The sequence below is a fragment of the Ammospiza nelsoni genome, chromosome 2 (assembly GCF_027579445.1).
Source record: "Ammospiza nelsoni isolate bAmmNel1 chromosome 2, bAmmNel1.pri, whole genome shotgun sequence".
In the NCBI taxonomy this organism is placed as follows: Eukaryota; Metazoa; Chordata; class Aves; order Passeriformes; family Passerellidae; genus Ammospiza; species Ammospiza nelsoni.
This window is the reverse complement of record NC_080634.1, coordinates 70,601,600-70,621,815: the sequence shown is the minus strand read 5'-3', so window position 1 is coordinate 70,621,815 and position 20,216 is coordinate 70,601,600. Positions and strand designations below refer to the sequence as shown.

At 42.0% G+C, this 20,216-nt stretch overlaps 1 protein-coding gene across 2 annotated transcripts; it reads left to right on the top strand.

The window, feature by feature from the left end:
- Positions 1-1,899: 1,899 nt before the first annotated feature.
- FBXL3 (F-box and leucine rich repeat protein 3) lies at positions 1,900-18,728 on the top strand. Of its 2 annotated transcripts, XM_059492624.1 has the most exons (5): positions 1,900-2,128; positions 6,230-6,593; positions 8,618-8,740; positions 11,732-11,903; positions 16,816-18,728. In XM_059492624.1, the coding sequence occupies exons 2-5, from the start codon at positions 6,231-6,233 to the stop codon at positions 17,457-17,459; spliced, it is 1,302 nt and encodes a 433-aa protein (XP_059348607.1). In that variant the 5' UTR covers positions 1,900-2,128; position 6,230; the 3' UTR covers positions 17,460-18,728. The 2 variants fall into 2 exon arrangements, with proteins under 2 accessions (XP_059348607.1, XP_059348614.1); XM_059492631.1 differs by lacking the exon at positions 8,618-8,740.
- Positions 18,729-20,216: the final 1,488 nt, after the last annotated feature.

The window sequence follows — 20,216 nt, the reverse complement described above, 5'->3', positions numbered from 1 at the left end:
TATATTGGAGTGTACCACATGCACAAAGGACATATGATGACAAGGCATTTGCAGCCCATAGGAAATGTCACACATCACTTTGTCTTCTTGTTATGAATAAGAAGCTTGACTAGGCCAATATTCAAGCAGCAATCAATTTAGTATTTAATATGGTAAAGTATGAGCAATACAGCGCTGGGTACAGTGGGGGAAGTTTTCCCTCCAACTGCACACCAATAATTGATGGTTACAGGTATTTATAGGGGTACTTATCAGTTTTTTTCAGCAGTTTCTATTTCCAATTTTTTACTCATCAGCAATTTTTATTCCAAATTATTACATCACAATTCTATACACTATTGTGATTTTAATCTCTCAGGATGTATTTCAAAGGCGTATCCCCAGATGGTGACGGTCCAGTTTCCGAAAGAAGAAAGACAACTCCCATCTGGTGGGGTCCAGCTCCCCAGATGTGTGTTCACCTTTTAATTGCAGAGACTATAAATCTCATAACAGTGATGTCCAGTTTCCCTTTGGTCGAAAGCATAAATCCTTGAGGTGATGTTCATCTTCCTTTCTCAAGCTGTTTTTCTCTGCTTCAATAAGGCATGAGAGAAGCATATTTCCTTTATATATATTCCAAAGCTATAGTTTCAAGGATACAAGTAATATTCTACAATTACACTTCAAAAGGTTATTATTGCAGAGCTTTTTATGGATTAAATGCAAGCAAAAAAGCAACATCCTTAACACCTTAATTCCTATGCTCTTAAATTAACCAGGGTTAATTGCAAACAAAAGATAGGTTCAAAAGCCTTTTTCCACGCTTTATTTTCCTCAGTTATTATTAGAATTCACAGCTCTCCAATTGTCGGCGTCCACACACTTCGCATTCACAAGTACACACGTCGCCTGTTTGTACTTGACACGAAACACAGCTTTGCATCTCATATTCTCTGCCTGGCAAAATCCCAAGCACATCATTCCCAGTGCCCATCGGCCCCAGGACACTTTGGTGGTTTGCTTTCCCTCTTACATCTACTCCTAAGGCCATCCTCACGTAGGGCTTCCAGATCACAGGACACGACGGGCTGTACTGGTGATGAGGATCCAGCTCCATCGCTGGTAACACCCAGCGTGCCCAGGGGGCCGAGAAGGCAAAGCACAGCACACAGCCATGTCAGCCGTGGTGTGGCCACCAGGGCCAGGCAGGCATTGTCCCCGTGCTCGCACTGGGGAGGCCACACCGGGAGTGCTGTGTCCAGCTCAGGCCCCCACGCTGCAACAAACAAAGTAAGGGGCTGGAGTGTGTCCAGAGAAGGGCAACAGAACTGGGGAAGTGCTTGGAACCCAAGTCCTATGAGGAACAGCCGGGAGCTGGTGGTGTTTAGCGTGAAGACAAGGGAGGGTCTTGTGGGACCTCGTCACTTTCTACAGCTCCTGAAAGGAGCTTGTAGCCAGGTCGGGACCGGCATCTTGCCCCAGGTAACCAGTGACAGCACAAGATGGCATAGTCATAAACCGCACCAGGGAAGGTTACGGTTGGATATTAGGAGGAATTTCTTCACAGAAAGGGTGACTGAGCACTGGAACGGTGCTGGAGTCACTATCCCTGGAGGCATTTGAGGACAGACTGGACGCGGCACTGAGGAGGCACTGAGTTCAGTGCCATGGTGCAGCTGACATGGGGGCGTTCGATCATAGGTCGGACTCGAAGATCTCGGAGGACTTTTCCAACCTAACAGATTCTGGGATTAGCCCCGCTACGTCTCTAGACTGCACGGCTCCCTTCCTGCCCGAGGCGGGACGCGCCCAGCCCCGAACCGTGGCGCAGACGGGCGGGAGGAGGAGCCGGCGCCGGCCGTAGCTCCGAGGCGCCGCGGGCGGGGGCGCTGAGGGGAGGTGGGGCCGCCGCCCGCCGCCATTTTGGCTGGTTTGCGTCGCTTCCGCCGCTGGAAGTAAACAGAGAGCGAGGCCAGGGAAGGAGCGAAGCAGCGACGCGGGCGGGACGGGACGGAACGGAGCGGACGGTCGGGCGGCGGAGGCGGCGCTGGGGTCGGCTTTGGCGGAGAGAGCTGATGTGGCCGGAGCGGAGGCGCCAGCGCGGCCCGAGCCCCGGTTAATGCGAAGCGCAGCAGGGAGCCGCCAGGTGCTGGGGCGGAAACGGGCGGGCGGCGGCGCAGGGCACCATCCGCGGGGTCCCGGGCCCCAGGAGCGGGCTCCGAGCAGCGGGGGCGGCGCAGCTCTGGGCCTGCCGGGCTGTCGGAGCCCCGCGCCCCGGGCCGGGGCTGAGCCGGAAAGAGCTGACCCTGAGGGGAGCCTTCTCCAGGAGTAGCGAGAGATCCTTAAATTCTACTCGGTGTTTGGGGTCGCTGCCTCGCAGCTTTCCCCTGATTGCGGTAATCAGTCGTGGAAGCCTCGTTGTGTCCAGCGGAGCAGGTTGTTTGCGGCAGGGAGGGGTTGGGCTCGCCCCTTCTGTCAGCCCCTGCTGCCCTTCAGCGCATTCCTGGTGTTCCATGAACAGCGGGGCTGAGGCACAGCGAACTCGGTTGGACAGGCTCTCGGGAAAGCCTTATCAGTCGGGTGCAAACAGCTCTGCACAGTTTGTTTTGTTTGGTTTTGGGGTTGTTTTTTTTTTTTTTTTTAACTGCCGTTGTGTTCTGCTGGCTGCACCTTACTCGGCAATAAAAACAATGTTAAGCACGTGCTTTGCTCCTCCTCCTGCTGCTCGGCGGCTGAACTGTGTGATTAGGGTTGGACATGACTATTGCAAACAAGATAGCAGCCTGGGTTGCGCCCAGGTGCGGAGTTCAGAAAGGAGACCTTATAACAGGCGGAGAAATTTACTTGGAAAATCTTAGAGTCAGGCACTCACCCGGCTTTCACCCATCTCTCTGCCCCCATAGAGTTGGGTGGTTTTGGGGTTTGTTTTCCTTACTGGCAAAATCTTAGCTGCTAAAGCAAAGTTGGTTATAGCAGCAGTTTGAAAAACAGTGATATGTGTGTGTCCTAATTGTGCCAGAGAGAGTTAAAAGCAAGATTGATGGTTCCTGCGTTTCTAAGAAGTGATAAGCAATCATTCCTTGAAAAGTAGGTTTTACTCATACAGTAATTTGCTAGTATGGAATTTTGCATACATGTCTTCCTTGTTGAAAGTTGGCCTTGGGTTTCAAGTGGTCGGATCTTTAAATTACTGGATACATAAAGCAAAGTGAATTGAACTTCTAATTCCATTGCCTTCTTATGTTAAATGTCCAGAAAGGTTTACTCTCTTAAGCAGCCTTTTAAAAGTAAATATATTTTCAGATACCTCTGTAAACTTCTGCAGGCAAATATGCATTCTTTAAATTTCATATTTTTTATTGTTGGCATATGAAGAGGTTGAAAGCAGTTACATTTTTAAAAAAGTATTCTGATACTTTAAGTTCTAAAAGGAGAACTCAAAAAGTAGATTAACAAATTGGTTAAAAATCAAATGACAAAACAGTCACACAGTTCTTAAAATAATATTTTTTAGTCTTGAGCTTAGGCACTTTTTTCCTTTGGAAGAAGCTTGCCAAGGAAATACTTTTGAAAGGTTTCAAAAATCTTAATCTTGACCTCTTTAAATACAGTAACAAAAAAAGTTGTCTGGAAAGGTGGTTTTTTTCCCCCCCATCCCTTGCTTTAAGTAATGGCCTTTAGAACATGTAACTTCTTATTTTCTTGGAAGAAGAAAATATCAATATACCTCTAAGGACTGGCTGTTTGTCATTTTGGTTTTTAAGTTGGCTGTTTACAGAAATGTGGGACAGTATCCCACAACTTCCATGAGTGGGATTTGGTCTGTAACCAGCACATATTAACTACTTAGAGCTCATCCCAGGTGGCTCAGAGGTGCACAGTGAGAGCTGTCATTGACCTGATCCACTCCTATCAACACATCCCACAGGCTTTTTCCCAGAAGAAAAATGAATGCAGTTTTGTCAGTGGCAGCTCCCTCCTGGCCTTCTCTGAAAGGAAGACAAAAAAGAGGGGAAAAAACACCCAAACCCTACCTTAATGCAGTGGTAGAAGTAGCCTACCTAACTGGAACATTTATGCAGATTTACTGCCTTGCTAGCAAAAGATGAGACAGGATCTCTGCAAGGAGGACTTGGAGAGCCCAGTCTAACAGTACCTTCTGTAGCTTTTTCCAGATGGCTTTGGAAATACTTGCCCATCAAACAGGCAAGCCTGAATTTGGCAAGTTAATAGCTTGCCTGTGGTGAATGCTCCTTGTAACCTAGTTGTTTGGAATATCTGTTTAGCCTAAAGCTTAAACTAATGTTGCATTTCAGACTAGCTTATTATAAATATTATTCTTGCACTATGCTGAGTTATTATCTCTAACGGCAACACGACAGGCTTGCAGTGGATTTGCCAATTAATTCTTGATTAATTTTAAGTTGAATTCCATTTTCATGGTTGCAAAATCCAGTTCCTTTATATTTTTGTTAGTTGCAGATGGTTCTGAGTCACTGTGCAGTTTTCTTGCTTTTCTTCACTGATGAAGTGGCTCAGCAGCAGAGCTCTGGCTCTGGCAGAGAGCTTGTTCCAGCACAGGAATTGTGTTCTGCACAGTCCCATAGATGGGAACTGGATCACAGAAAACAGTTCTCAGGAAGCAAGTAGAGATGTTTGCCCAGCACTGTTTTCATCCTGTGCTTGCCTCCAAGTGTGCTGGGAGTAAAAATTGGAGCTGAAAAAAGGGAAGACAAATTTTCTTCATCAGTCTTTCGTGACCGTGTGTTCAGGTTTGTCTGCATCATCTTATGAGTGGCATTAGACCTTATGTGATAGCTTGCTTCTGTCATGTGAGTAGCTAGGATTAAAGCCTTTGAAAGGTAGGTAGGGAGGTGCTGCCTTTGAGAAAGTCATCTGTGATGCACTGGATTATGAACAGTATAATTTTTAGCTGGCATTTGTTTTAGGAAGTGCTTCCAGACTTAGTGGCAGTACATAGCAGGGAAATGTAACTTTCCAGATCCCAGTAGGGATCTGGGCATGTGATAACCCTAGACATATAATTGTGCTTGAATGTTAAACCAGGATGATTTTGCTGTGTATGAAGTCCTTTTTATCTTCTAGAAATCGAGGAGGCTGGGGATGCTTTATGTGTCAGGCTCACCCTGCCCCTGGATTCTCAGCTCTTTGGAGACTGGAATTGAGCACATTGTAGTTCAGTATGAGGCAGCAGAGCCCTTTAGGGCATGGTGTGCATCACACTGAAGCTTTTAAAAATAAATGATCAGATGCTGAGTTCACTTGTAAGGTGGCATGTACAAAAGAACATGTTTGGATTAAAACCCAGTGAGCCCTGGATGTGTTTCAGATATATGTAGTGATAAGGGTCTTTTTCTCTCCAATAATGTAATGTAAGGTAGAAGTTGTTTAAGTGATGTAATTATGGCAAAAGCATGTGCTACAACCTTTTGCTGCAGGCTTGCTGAATTTAATACAGTTTTGAAGAATTTTTTCTGGCCCTTCTCTAAATTTTTATTGCGGGTTGAAACTTCCAGGTTGTTACTGGAAATCTTCTGTGATGCCTATTTACTAGTTAGCTGGAAAAATGAAAGCACACGAATGGACTTGATGAAATATATTTTCAAGGATACTGATTTAAAAGAGATGCCTATTAAAGCAATGTATTTTAAATAAATAAATTTTAAAAGAAAATATTCTTCCTTTATGAGAAAAAAAATATTTGGTCTGATGCAACATTGCAATATGCAGTGCTTGCAAGCATACATTTAGTAATTATTTACTTCCTTGTCTGATTTTTATCTCCACAGTTTCAGGTGTAGTTCCTAATAAATAGGACTGGGCCAGGAATATTTATGTCAGTGTTCAAAAAATTGTTTAGAGGATTATCCTTCCATTAGTAGAACAGTAGAGTAATAATCAACAACACAGTAAAACAAATTAGGTTCAAAGTGTTCTGAAACACACAAATGAAACACTGAAAAGAGAGTGACTGTTATAAATGGGTTGGCACTGTAAATGATTAAAGAAGTAATAGTAAAGATATCAGTTTAGATGATAATGTTATTTCTGGACTGCCATTTTGGTTTGTTACTTGGGGTTTTTTCCTTTATATATGGCAGGAAAAAAAAACTCTGCCAAGGTGTTGTTGCATAAAATACCTTTTTCAACTCCACAGTTTCTAGTAATATTGTTCTCAGCTCTTTTACGTTTACAAAATAAATAATTTTTTTTATTACTTCTGTAGAATGAAACGAGGAAGGACAACTAATGAGGCCAACAGCAGTTCATCTGAAGACACAACTGAGAAGGAATCCAAGAGACACAAGATTGTAGAGAGGAAGAGCACAGTTGTGCAGAGTCCTGACTGGGCAAACCTGCTCCAAGACATTATCCTGCAGGTGTTCCAGTACTTGCCACTTCTGGATCGTGCTCATGCATCCCAGGTCTGCAGGAGCTGGAACCAAGTGTTTCATATGCCTGATCTCTGGAGGTGCTTTGAGTTTGAGCTGAATCAACCAGCCACGTCAAACCTGAGGACTACACACCCTGAACTAATCAAGCAGATAATAAAGAGGCATTCCAATCACCTGCAGTATGTTAGCTTCAAGGTAGTGTGTTTTATAGGCTTTTTAAAAGGGGCTTTTATTCTAAAAGAAAGAGGGCAGCTGTCAGTGTGGTAGGTGGCCTTGTTTTCAGGCTTAATAGATGGAGGAAGTGGATTCTCTAAATGAACATGTAGGCATGGAGGTTACCTCCCAATTAATTTGTTTGTGTATCTTTTGAGGACCAAAATTTGGAATAACAGTATTGAACATAACTTTTCATTGTCTTACTTCTGTTAGATGGGAATTTTTTTGACTGGTGCTGTGGTTTGTTTGGGGTTTCTTGTTTGTTTTTGTGAGTCCTTTGTTGGTATGTTTTTTGGGGTTTTTTGTGAGCTTTTTGTTTGGTTTCAGCTTTTTTGGTTTTTTGAGGGTTTTTTTAAGCAGTTCAGCTGCTTAAAATTCTGCTTCATAGAGTGGACTGAAATAGTTCTGATGTGACTGCATGTGTGGGTTACTGCCTCAGAATGAAGTTCAGCCAGGATGCCTAAGTTGAACGTTTCCCCATTTCATGTCCTGTAGGTACTTGGCTCTAGCATTCATGGTTAGAAAACATCTAATGCACACAGAGTGACTTCTGTACTGCCAGGCATCAGCTAGCAGCTTAGTCTTAAATTGTTTGGGATTGTCTGTACTCAGTGCAGCTGTGTTTCAGGGGACTGAGAAAGTATTTGTGGTTTGCATAGGATGGTGCATGTATTCACATTGTGGAATTATTTTCAGTACATGAAAACTTCTAATGTGGGCTTACATAGCAGTGTGTTTTGAAAGGGTGTTGTGAATCTCCTGGCTGCATATGCATCAGCTGTGTGAGAAATTTGGAAAGGAAGTGTGTTCTGCAGCAAGTTCAGCATACTTGTGTCTGAGATCAGGCAGTTCTAATGCTGGAATCATCAGCATGTGAGGAGCTGAGTCACCTCTAGCTGATCACATGTATTGCTACTGCTTGCTTGCAGTACCAGATACAAACTGGTGGTTTGCAGGGCCTTTATCAGCATCCAAATAAAGAAAACCTGGGGCTGTAGTGGAGTGACCTCCCAGTGTCTTATCTCCTGTCTGTGTTGCTTTACACCCAAGGAATTTTGGGTGCCCTTTGCTGGTAGGGTGATCCATCATTTCTTTCATGTGTCACTTCAGTTGTTCCAGTGCTGCAGAATGCACAAGGAAGTGGGTGTAACACTCACCTGTCCTCTGTAAAGGCTGAAAACAAGAGAGGTGTTTGCTGTAGGCAAAGAAGGATGAGATTGTTGAAAATCAGGGTTTTTCAGCTTGTGTTTGAGCAGAAAATGAATGTGCATTTAACTTAATCTGTTGCTGCCAAGGTAGCATGGCTTACAGTGGAGTTAAATTTGATTCCATGTGATCAAGCTTGATACGGTTCTGTAGGTCTGCAAAGCTGTCATGGCTGCTGTGCATTCAGAAAGCACATCTGAGTGTCAGGGGAGGTCCCCTGGAGACACTCTAAGTGATTTTGGTGGGCAGCAAGCTGACTAATGAAGGTTTTGGGATTTCTGTTGGTTTGCTTGGTTTGGTTTGGGTTTTTTAGAGTATCCATTGCATCTCTTGTGGTTTTAACCGTGAAGGGCCAGTCATTTGTGTACATATGATAATGCACTTAACTCTCCAGCAGCTCAGTTTTATGAGCTGAGCCACTGTAAAAAGAAGTGGCTTTTACACATAGTAAAAGATTTATAGAATTCTTGCATTTTGGTAAGGAGGAATGTAAAGAGGAAGTGGAATAGGCTCTGGACCCTCCACTTGCTTGTTGTTTGATATGGAATGAGTACCTTGGAACACACTGTTTAGCTAACCCCTCACCATGCTATATTTTACTAAAGTGTTTAGAAAAGTAGTAAATTTATAGCAAATAGTCTTGAATTTTTGATTCGTACTATTTTTGGGAATAAAGTATGATGGATTCACAATGAGAGGTTTTTTTTTTACATCACATTTCAGAAGGTAAAGTAAAAAAAAAGTTAAAAGAGTGTATTTGCAGTGCATTCTGAACACAAAATTCGTTTTGTTTTAAGGTGGACAGTAGCAAGGAATCTGCAGAAGCAGCTTGTGATATTTTATCACAGCTTGTGAATTGCTCTCTGAAAACACTTGGGCTAATTTCAACTGCCCGGCCAAGCTTCATGGATTTACCGAAGGTATTTTATTATGCATATTTTCTATTGCAAAGTATTGCAGTGTTTCATACAGTACTTCTGTAACTTTATGAAAAGCTCTATTGTAGGAATATGAATCTTGGATAAAGAAAAGTTTATTAGTGGTCTGGCCTGTAATAAATGGAGGAACTGATTTGAACAGTGATGGATGTATGAAATTCCATTCAGTCTGTGAATCATATGAGAGCGTAGGCCTTACCTTGTTCTTTCAAGTCCTCCTGTCTGTTGACCTCAATGTAGTGGTGAGCAGTGTGGTGCAGGTTAGACAGTTCAGGTCTGTGTAATTGTGTTGGGGGGTTTGTTTAGGAGACAGTTACAATCAAATGATTGGTAGAGTTTTATCCATGTGGACCTGACATAGGGCTTACAAATCTCTTCAGAAAGAAATAGGATCATGATTTGCAGGGCTTCACATGAGGCAGTCAAGCGTTAACATCCTTGGTGAAGTGCACTGTATTTCTGAAATTTCCAGTCAAGATTTTTGCCTTGCATGTTTACCAAAAATCAGATCTTGTTAGAAAGCATTTAATCTGGATGACAGATCTCTTACATGTGCTTCTAGAGAAACATTCCTGCTAGTGAGGTGGAACTGTAGTATTGCTGAGGAGCAGGGGAGTGGTTGTGAAGGGCCAGATACAAATAGACTGTTAGCTAGATCTCAGTGATGTCATGGCTGCTGATGGCAGTAAGGACAAGGAAGAACTAGAGACAGCCTTGGAAAGGGAACGAGGCTGCAGGTGAGGTTAGCTGCAGAAGGGTTATCAGTTATTATCCTTGCAGTGGTTACTGCCATGTCATGTAGCTCTCTTGAATATGTGTTTTTAACTGATAATTTTCAAAGAGGCTTTTCAGATATTTAACTAGTTTTGCTCTGATCTTTTTCCTTTCCTGATGTTCTTTGAGGTGTGATGATAAGAAAACCTGAATATAGTGAAAACAATCCAGTGTGTTAAAAATACTTTGTCCTTTCAGCCATTTCTTACTGCTTTCTTTATTAATCTGAGTGCTGCTTTAGATCTCTTAGTTTTCACTGGAGGGATATATTAGGGTCATGTCTAGCTTGCTGAGTAATTACTTGTAATTGTTCATGCTATGTTCTTATTCAGCTTCAAGGCTTATAAAGCACGGGCTTCCTTCTTTTGTTCTCAGTAAGTTCACATTTGGCCTTTAAAAAAATAGATTCAAAATAAGCCAAAATTAGCTCTAAGGATAAATTGCCTTTTGATGCTTACAACTTCAATAGTTTTGTCACTTGCAAAAGGGACAACTAGTGAAACTAAAGAATTTATTTTGGCCATGACTGAATTCTTGTGGGAAGCTGTTAGTGACAGGTCCATTTGATGAAAAGCAGAAAAAGATGAATTAATTTCGAAAGTGGTTAATACTTTGCTGTGGTTTGAGATTTTTTTTGGTGTGGTGGGGATTTTTATTGTTATCAAGACTGAACTACTTGGCATTATCTTCATCAGTGCTTTCTTGTTGTTAAGTGACCTGACATGTGGCAAATATCTCTGACTCATATTTAGAGTTGTGTTGCCTGTCTTTTCACTAAGTACATTGTAGGTGAGTAGAATCTTTAAAAAACAAGGAATCATACTGCAGACTACAGATGTGGCAATACTGAAAAGACCAACTTTTACATGTTGGGATATTGCCTGTTTCCTGTTAGCTCTTCAAACTAGAAGGTTCAAGTTGCCTTTTTAAATAAGTGTGGTTAACTTGCTTTGCCTTTCTATTTAACAGCCTCCTAAATACAGAGAATAAAAGCACAGTACTAACATTCTCATAAGAGAGAATTGAAATAATACTAAAGTATCTTTTCTGTACATAACACATATAAGCATACTGTCAGGATAGTTGCAGTGGTCCCTAAAGCCAAAGTGTGTAAAGATTCTGAGTTGAACTTCCTGTTTCCATGTGCATGAGCTGACTTTAAAAGTTTGTGTAAACATGAAAGCAGTAAGTCCTACTCTAAATCTAATTGTGTGTCAGTTTTATCAAAAATCACAAATATATCACCTAAAAACAAATACTGTTGCCAGGCCTTCTCTCATACAATTGTATTCAGGATATGTGCCCGTGGCTCAGAGTGAAACAGGCTTGAAATCCATGTAGCAGCTCAGTTTTTTAAAGATCCTTAATGTATCACACATAGAAAATACTTTTTTAAAGTCTTCTATTTGGTCAGTCTGATAAGAAATCAGAAGATGAACTAACTGTTCACTTCATACCACCAGTGGTTTTTACAATCAGTGCTGTATCTGCTCCTAGTCTGTTTCTCAAGTTCAGGTTCCCAGGGCTCTGTCTTTAAAGATAAGTTTCAGTGGTTATGCAAAAATGCTTAGCACTTGTCCTACCTTATCTATGCTGCTTATTCAGTAATTACTAGATTTCTTGTTCCTTGGCTCTGTTTGGACCACTCCAGTTAGCTTTCCAAGAAATCCATCCAAAACCTAAGTACTCCTATGTGGTTGTTTAGGCAGGCAGTGCAGTCTTTTGGCTTTGGATACAAACACTCCTGACTATGTTTGCATCTCACCAGTGCAGCACAACTTGCCATGAGGGAATTCCTCTTCTACAAGATGCTTCTTTTAGAGTGTGACCTGTCTCATCTGTTCAAAGGACATAAAAAAAATCCCCCTAAAATGAGGGCTTCTAGGCTTTCCCTTTGCTTGTGGTCTTTCTGCAGATTTAAATTTGTGCAGTGGATTGCCCAAGGTCAGGTTCTTGATTACCATCTAATGTTACACATTCTGATTTGCCAAATACATAAACAGATAGCAAAAAAATATTACACTTCCTTTACTAAAAATGTCAGGTTTAGTATAATTTTTAAATTATGCAATATCAAAAGAATGCTTTTTCAACAAATACTGTCAAGAACCAAAACCTAGGACTGTTGTGCACATTGTGAAACCATTGAGATTTTTACTTCACGTACTACTCTTTCATTTAAACTTCCTTTTTTTTCAGTCTCACTTTATTTCTGCACTGACAGTGGTGTTTGTGAACTCCAAATCCCTCTCTTCACTTAAGATTGATGACACACCCGTGGATGATCCATCTCTCAAGGTTCTGGTGGCTAACAACAGTGACACCCTCAAACTGCTGAAAATGAGCAGCTGTCCTCATGTTTCTCCAGCTGGTAAGCTGCTGTGGTTTTGGGGTTAGCCTCTTTGGGACTTTTTAGTGGGTTGATTGGGATTCTTTAATGCATGCATTAAATTCTATCTGAAACCAGTGCACCTCTGAATACATAGGAGTGGAGTAAGAGGGAAGATGAGTATGGTATTACCAGCAACTGTCCCTGAATAAAGTACTTTCAGCTGGTGGTCAGTCCATCTATCCTACCACTTCACAGTGACTACTGGGGTAATGATAAAATAATGCATGTCTCTTGTGGGCAAATAGTTAACCTCATGTGGAACTTAATGAGAACATACCAAATTGATTGTGCTCTATTTGTGCAATGACAGAGTATTCCAATATAAGGAAGTTTTTTTGGAATACAAGTTTCTTTTCCATACTTTGTTATGTGTGGGTTTTGACTGTTGCCATGCCATGGCTTAGGAAGATGTTGGTTTAGTAATTCTGATACAAAGTCATTGCTGGAGAGAAACTGCAGACAGCATCAAAAAGGGGAGATGAGACTGAACTGTGCAAAACTTCTACAGTCACCAAATGTACTTCTCTACCACTCTTAAGTGTGTCTGTTACAAAATGAAGCCAGCTCATACCAGAACAAAATCGTTCAAGATTTGTGGTAGACTTACACAACACACAGCAAATTTAAGATTTATTCACAGACCATCAGCTTAACACTTAGAGTTTTCTGAGAAAGAGAAGAGGAATTGTAAATGAAGTGCTGGCAACTTAGTGTGATTTCTCTTTTGAGGTTGAGTAGAAACTCTAGAAACCATAGCACCATAACTTTCTCCATGCAAATACATTGCAGCTGTAAATGCTAGATTTATTATCTGTCAAATTCACCAGCAGGATTCATACAAGGGAAAAGCACTACTGTTGCAGAGGGCGTGTTATTGTAGTGATAACAAACAAAACAAACTTAATACCTTTTGTAAGTGTAGCTCTCAGACAGAGCCTGGTGTTTGGCTTTGTATAAAGAAGTCCTGAAAATGCAGGAGTGGTGTTTTGCAGCAGCCTGGTCCAGCAAAGTGTTTGTGGAATTAACTGCATAATTGCCTCCTCCAAGCTTTCTAGTTGTAGATGGAGTTTGTTTAAATTGGCTTGAGGGAATGGCTTTCCCAACCTAAAATTGTTTTTTGAGAATCCTTGTGTCTGAGAAGTGCAAGAGCTGTAACAGCTGTGTCTGTTAAGAGGAAAAGGCTTCAGCAGTAATTTGTAGCTAGGCAGGGAGAGTCATTTCCTTGGACTTGGATTGAAGAGTTACCTGTCAGCTCTAGCAGAGTTGGCTGGATTGTGGATAATCCTTGCTAGAAGGCTTCATTGGAACATCATACACTTGATAATTTGGGAGGAGACATGGGTGTGTTCTGATTGATGTATCTTGCAGGGTTGTAAATTGAAGGAACAATGGGTAGGAAATGGTCGTGCCTGTTAAAGGACATGTTCCATTCTCCATGTTCTTCGTGGAGGATGAATAGACTCTGGGGTAAGATGCATTAGTAACAAAACCAGGGAGTGCTGAGCAAACAGTAGGGGAGTTTAATTGCTTAATTCAGATAAGGGTGTGCCTTGAGATGGAAAAAAAGGTGGATGCACTGGGTTTGCATGGCACTTGTTTTGTGGAGCAGTGAGGGGGCTACTGGAGTGGTTTCTGTGAAAACTGCCAGAAGCTTCCCCATGTCCAGCAGAGCCAAGGCCAAGCCCATCAGTGACAATGGTAGTGCCTCTGGGATAACCTGTTTAAGAAGGGGGAAAAGGTACTGCAGGAGACCAATTGCAGCTGGAGACAAGAGTGAGACTACATGAGAGAAACAACTCTGCAGACCCAAGGTCCATGAAGAAGGAGGGGCAGGAGCTGATCCAGGTGCCAGAACTGAGATTCCCCTCAGTCCATGGTGCCAACCATGGGGAGGCAGCTGTGCCCCTGCAGCCCGTGGAGGGCCACGGTGCAGCAGAGGTCCATCTGCAACCCATGGAGGACCTCATGTTGGAACAGGTGGGTGCTGGAAGGAGGCTGTGACCCTGTGGGGAGCCCATGCTGGAGCAGGTTAATGGCAGGAATTGACCCTGTGTGGAACACTGGAGTCTGTTCCTGAAGGACTGCATGCCATGGAACAGACCCATGCTGGAGCAGTTCGTGAAGAACTGCAGTCTGAGAAGGACTCCTGCTGGAGAAGTTCATGGGGGACTGCTGCCCTGTGAGGGACTCCATGCTAGAGCCAGGAAAGAGTGAGGGGTGGTCTCCCCCTGAGGAGGAAGGAGTGGCAGAGACAATGTCTGAAGAACTGACGACAGCCCTCATTCCCTGTACCTCTGTGCTGCTGGGAGGGAAGGAGGTAGAGAAAATCATGAGGAAGTTAAGCCTGGGAATAACAAAGGAGTGGGAGGAAGGTGTGTTAAGATTCTGTTTTATTTCTCATTACCCTACTCTGATTCAAGTGATAATATATTGATTTCCCCAAGCTGAGTCTGTCTTACCCATGATGGTAATTGGTGATCTCTCCCTGTCACCCTTATCTTCACTCTCGAGTTTTAAACTGAATTCTCTCTCCCCTGCCCAGCTGGGGAAGGGAGTGATTGCACAGCTTTGGTGGGCACCTGGTGTCCAGGGAGGGACGACCCACCAAGTGGAACAAAGAAAGAAAGAAGCTGGTATGTGGATAGCTGGCTTCAAGAGCAGGCAGGCTGCAAAAATGAGACTGTTGAAGGAAAAAGTGACCTGGATTTTTTTTTGTAATGGGGATATTGTAATTAGCAGGCTGCTATAAATATAGAAAAACTTTATGGAAACAAAAGGGCTGTGAGTTGCAAAACTAATTACTTATAGATGCAATTAAAATGTCTTCAGATTGGAGGAGGGGGGAATGTTCATTACTAGGTCAGTTCTCAAGAAATTTTTTAGTGAAGGACAGAGAAGGGTAATGAAAGTAGAGCAAGAGAGACTCCACTACTGCAGGGATAAAGGAAAAGGGTTGATATCAAATAGTGAATTGATTTAAGTTACTGTGTAAAGATAAAGAGGCACGTTTGAATTTGGGCTGGAGAAACAAAGGCAGTAATGTATTTCTAATCTTTGTGAGCTTCTCTGAAGTTACTTCTGTTTGTTGTTCCCACTCTGAAACACCAACTGTTGGAACAGAGGGAATGGAATGCACTTGAAAAATGCCAGTTTTAATATGGTGTTTTTCTTTGATTTAGATTAGTAGTATTGGACATAATCATATTTGATCTTAAAAAGCCAAGTGAAACCCCACCAAAATTGCATGTTTTGTTGCAGACTGTAGCATTCCTGTAAAGCATTACCTTCCTGTAAAGGTGGTATTTGTGCTGTGGCATGGGGTAGAAGGGCTGCTTCTCTTGGGGTGGGAGTTGGGAAGCAGAGCAGGTGTCAGGTGTGCCTTTATCAGAGACATCATGAGTCAGGGATATTTTTGATGCAACTCTGCAGTGAGATCAGAGAGCAGAGCTGTTTACCTCTCAGTGACACAGAGGTGTGGGCAGTGCCTAGGGGTGTTCTGTGAAATACATGGGCTCCAGGCAGGCGCTCCACTAGCTGTCTACACTGTATGCATTGTCAGCTCTTTATATAGGATGCATAGTTGCATTGACAGACCATGTATATCCAGTTCTAGACCCATAAAAATCACAGTTAGTTGTACCCCAGCTCTTCCCGTTTTGCATTGCACTGGTCCATAGTGTACCCCTAAAGTTAACAAAGATTTATGGAAGGATGGCAGCCAGGACAACAAGCTGTTTTTGGATGAGCAAATGTATCTTGAAACTGCCTAAAATACTATATATCTCAACAGACCTAGGTATTCTGAAGCAGCTTGTCTGTTTCCTTAGAGAGTGATCATAGTGACCCTTCTGATTCATGCAATGTTTTTGCAGTGATTTTTTTAAATGTTTCTATGCTCAGAATAGGCTTCCCTAAATTTAATAGCTGCACTTTAAAATAACTGCTGTTTTCTGAATTTCTTCCTGTTGCTTCAGTGCATTGAGCTCAGGTTTTTCAGTTTCATGTTAAATGCTATGTTCTCATCCCTTCTCTTAATGGAAAGGCCGTATCCTACATTTCAGGCAGTTTTCTGGGTCACATGAAATGCAGAGGACTGACTGCTGTTCTTAGTGCTTTTTTTCAGTATTGTTACCAGTATAATACCATTGCTTGTATCTACAAATAGTGTGAGTGGAAACCTTAGACTGACCCTGATTCTCTTTTTAATATTTTGTCTTCTGTGAGCTGCATTGAATATTGAATCATTAAAGAGAATCTGAAAATTGCTGTTTTGGAAATTACTGCTCCAAATTTCTACTGTTTTGCCTTTTTTTTGCTGTAGCTTTTCCAAATTTAAGCATTTATACTTTCCTAGAAAAAATAAATATGACAGCAGAAGCCTCTCTATTGAATTAAAATCTAACATTCATTTTACTTTTGCTTTACATTTGCTTTCTTCAGATGACAAATTTCACTCACGGTTGCTTTGTCAGCCACAGAGCACTCAGCAGTTCTTCCAAGCTGGCTAAGGAAATAGTTTTATCATGAGTAAGCACCTTTTACAAAAGTGAGATTGAGTATATGTAGTCTTACAACGGAACAGTCAGAATATGCTATTTATGTATTTGTCACTTCTGTTTATGTGTTTGTTCACTTCTTTCTGATTCCCAGCAAAACAGAGATGTAGTCACATCGTGTATGTCTGTCTCATATGTTGGTACAAAGAAGTCACAAGATCCTGCCTGTGAAAAAGATTAGTGTTCTGGTTGTCCAGTTTGGTTTTGATTTAAGGTCTTGGTTGCACGTTTGCCCATAGCACCCTCCTGCCACACATAAACAATTCCCTCCCACGTTATGTTCAGTCATCAGTGCCTTTATCTGTGTAACACTTGCCTGGTGCTGTCTCTCCCAGGAATCCTTTGTGTGGCTGACCAGTGCCACGGCTTGCGAGAGCTGGCGCTGAACTACCACCTGCTGAGCGACGAGCTGCTGCTGGCTCTGTCCTCGGAGAAGCACGTCAGGTTAGAACACTTGCGCATCGACGTGGTCAGCGAGAATCCCGGACAGACTCAGTTCCACACCATTCAGAAGAGCAGCTGGGACGCTTTCATCAAGCACTCTCCTAAAGTGAATTTAGTCATGTACTTTTTCTTGTACGAGGAGGAGTTTGACCCGTTCTTTCGGTACGAGATCCCCGTCACTCACCTGTACTTCGGCAGGTCGGTCAGCAAGGACGTGCTGGGCCGCGTGGGGATGACGTGCCCGCGCCTGGTGGAGCTGGTGGTGTGTGCCAATGGATTGCGGCCGCTGGACGAGGAGCTGATCTGCATCGCCGAGCGGTGCAAGTACCTGTCGGCCGTGGGCCTCGGGGAGTGTGAAGTCTCCTGCAGTGCCTTTGTGGAGTTCGTGAAGATGTGTGGCGGTCGCCTCTCACAGCTCTCTATTATGGAGGAAGTTCTGATTCCTGATCAGAAATACAGCTTAGAGCAGATCCATTGGGAGGTTTCAAAGCATCTTGGTAGAGTCTGGTTCCCAGACATGATGCCCACTTGGTAAAGTCCTTAAAAGACTCCAGGGCGAATGGAGTAGCACCTTAAACCCAAGCTTACCATATTGCAATTTCCTGTATAAGCTTATTTAATAATATAGATTTTGCTGCAAGTTAATTAACGTTTGATTAGAAAATTAATTTTTCTTTCAAAAATTTTTTTTGGAACTTGAGAACCAAAAGAGTTCACAGCTCCAAAACCTGTTTTCATCCAAACAAAATTCAGGTTTCTGTTTTATATTTAGTCTTTGTCATTAAAGGTGACTTTAAATATTTTTGGAAATAAAAATTATTTAAAATATTGAAATGCACTTGAAAAATGCCAGTTTTAATATGGTGTTTTTCTTTGATTTAGATTAGTAGTATTGGACATAATCATATTTGATCTTAAAAAGCCAAGTGAAACCCCACCAAAATTGCATGTTTTGTTGCAGACTGTAGCATTTCTAAATCCAGTCACCTCAATGACAAGATGACAATTATGAGGAGTGTTTAGTAGCCTGTGAACTACACACATTCTGTTAAGTCATAAAGGCAAGAGCAATATACCATAATAAATTTAGACAACTGAAGTAGTAAGTTTACCACCTTATTCAACAGATTATTAGATCCATCTAAAATGTGTTTAGAGAGCTAACAGCCAGTAGTGTGAGCTACCAAAAGCAGTGTGGGGTTTTTTCCACGCTCTATGCATTTTAATGTAGTTTGCTTATGGGGTCTCAGATCTGTGTCTAAACCTGTTTTAAGGTATTTTATGTCTAGCTCAGGAAGCGAAAGCATTCTGGGGAAAAATGTAGATACATTGTATTTAAAACCACACTGGAGTTAATGAGCTTTTCTTGCACGTTACCCAGTTTGGCAGCATACGGTGAGATGGAATAATGTATGGTTTGTGAAATGAACCCAGCAATGTTATTCTGATGACGTGGGTGTGAGCAGTGTGAGGTGAGAAAGGTAAAATTTCAATGTTGACCAAGAACCTTTTCACAAAACCTTAGACCTTTTGGCTGCTTTCAGTTTGACAGAAATGACATTGGAACAGTTGCTTAAGCTGTATAAACTAACTGTATACTGTAAATCTGTTTCAGAAATGTTTATGTATAAAGTGGATGTTTAATAGATGATAATTTTTGTATTCCTTTAATTGAGATAGTTCTGTCATTTCATAATATTTAACAATTCAAAAGGAGTAGACTTGGTGAAGTAGAGCAATAGGCAAAAATCTGTTTTGAACATTTGATAAATCAGTTTTAATAAAGAAAGTTCTTAGTTTGTAAGTGGTGTAGGCAAGACACTGCCTGTGATCTGGACGTGGCTTGTGGCTTCATTTCTTACTGCCAACAGTTATTTTCTCTTTGAGGTTGCTGATGGTAACACTGAAGTGTTGCCCAGACAGCTGCATGTTTGAGAGATGCTCAGCAAGGCAGAGCTGCCCCCGCGGGCTGGGTTGAGCTGCTTCTCACTTGAGCTGTACAGCTCCTTCTGTCGTAAGTAGATTTCCTTCATCTCTGATTTCAGTCATGTTTATCCGAATGTATAATTTAGTGTAATACACTTATGAGTGTATTTAAGTTCATAACTATATTTTGAGCAAACAGTGCTCAGCAGACTGGACATCTTTATAGGGGAGTTGTATGTTTCTGTAGAGCTTTGATTTAAAAATTGCATTTTATGAAATATGCGGTTTTTGTATTAGAATTTGTTAAATTAATGTAATACTATAATTTGCTTTTATTTGTACAAAAGTTGTCAATATATTTAGTCCGTAAAAGTAAAAAAGCTCTGTGTCTTTTATAACCCGACTCTCAGAACTGTCTGTATGAGAAAGGTCAAGTAACACTTGTAGTCTGGGGGACAGGATTTAGTTTTCACTAAATTAATATGAACTAATACCATTAGTAATGGAGCCAAAAGCTCTTTGGACCTCGACTGCAATGTCCCTATGCTGCAAGGTAAGTCACCAACATGTTGGCAGTGGGAATAACTGAAAGGTGAGGCACAGCCTCAGTACCAGATCCCACTCCTGGCAGTCACAGGAAACCCAGCGTGCTGCTGCTCACAGAGAGGCCTCTGTCAGACCCCGGTGTGAGGAATGTATTAGGAGCTGAAGGTGGCAGGATTGGCTGTAGCAGAACTGCTTCCCCAGCAAGGTAACTGGCTGGCTTTGAGAAGCCTGTGTTGTTGCACTGACTTCAAAAAGACCTTCCTGAATACCGGTTATTAAGATGTTCAGCACAGGAAAACTGCTTTAAAGCAGTTGTCTCTCTCTTCCATGGGAGGTCAGCAGTTTTTATACATTGAATCAATTACTGCATCCTTCATTCACAAAATCCAGCTATGACATAAACTTGCTAGGCAAGCCTACAGAGCTTTTTGAGCAAATTCTGTATGTCTTCTTTTGCTTTCTAGATGTTGAAACAATTCAAATATATAAAAATCATGGCACAAGTAGTAAAGAGTACCACAGACTCACAAAGTTTACTAGAAACAGGAACATCAGTGTCATAGATGTATCATTTCTCCTGAGCTCACCGTTATTATCAGAATAACAAAACTCAGGTGTTGGCTTGGTTGTCCAGTTTTGGGTAGGAGTTAATGTGTGCAGTGACAAATCTTACCTCTGAATCCAAGTGGTTACAAGTTAAGATACTGAAGGCAGCAGGTCTCCTAATCCAGGACGTCTAGGGGTGGGTTTGTGAGGGAGAAAGCAGAGAGCATTGCTACCAGTGACCTTCATTGCACGGTGCTTTGAGAAACAGGAGCAG

Bases quoted from the DNA above. Each gene is read 5' to 3' on its own strand.
- FBXL3 (XM_059492624.1), top strand. From the start codon at position 6,231: ATGAAACGAGGAAGGACAACTAATGAGGCCAACAGCAGTTCATCTGAA. The intron at 6,594-8,617 runs GTAGTGTGTTTT...TTTTGTTTTAAG, and splicing joins TGCAGTATGTTAGCTTCAAG to GTGGACAGTAGCAAGGAATC. The intron at 8,741-11,731 runs GTATTTTATTAT...CTTTTTTTTCAG, and splicing joins GCTTCATGGATTTACCGAAG to TCTCACTTTATTTCTGCACT.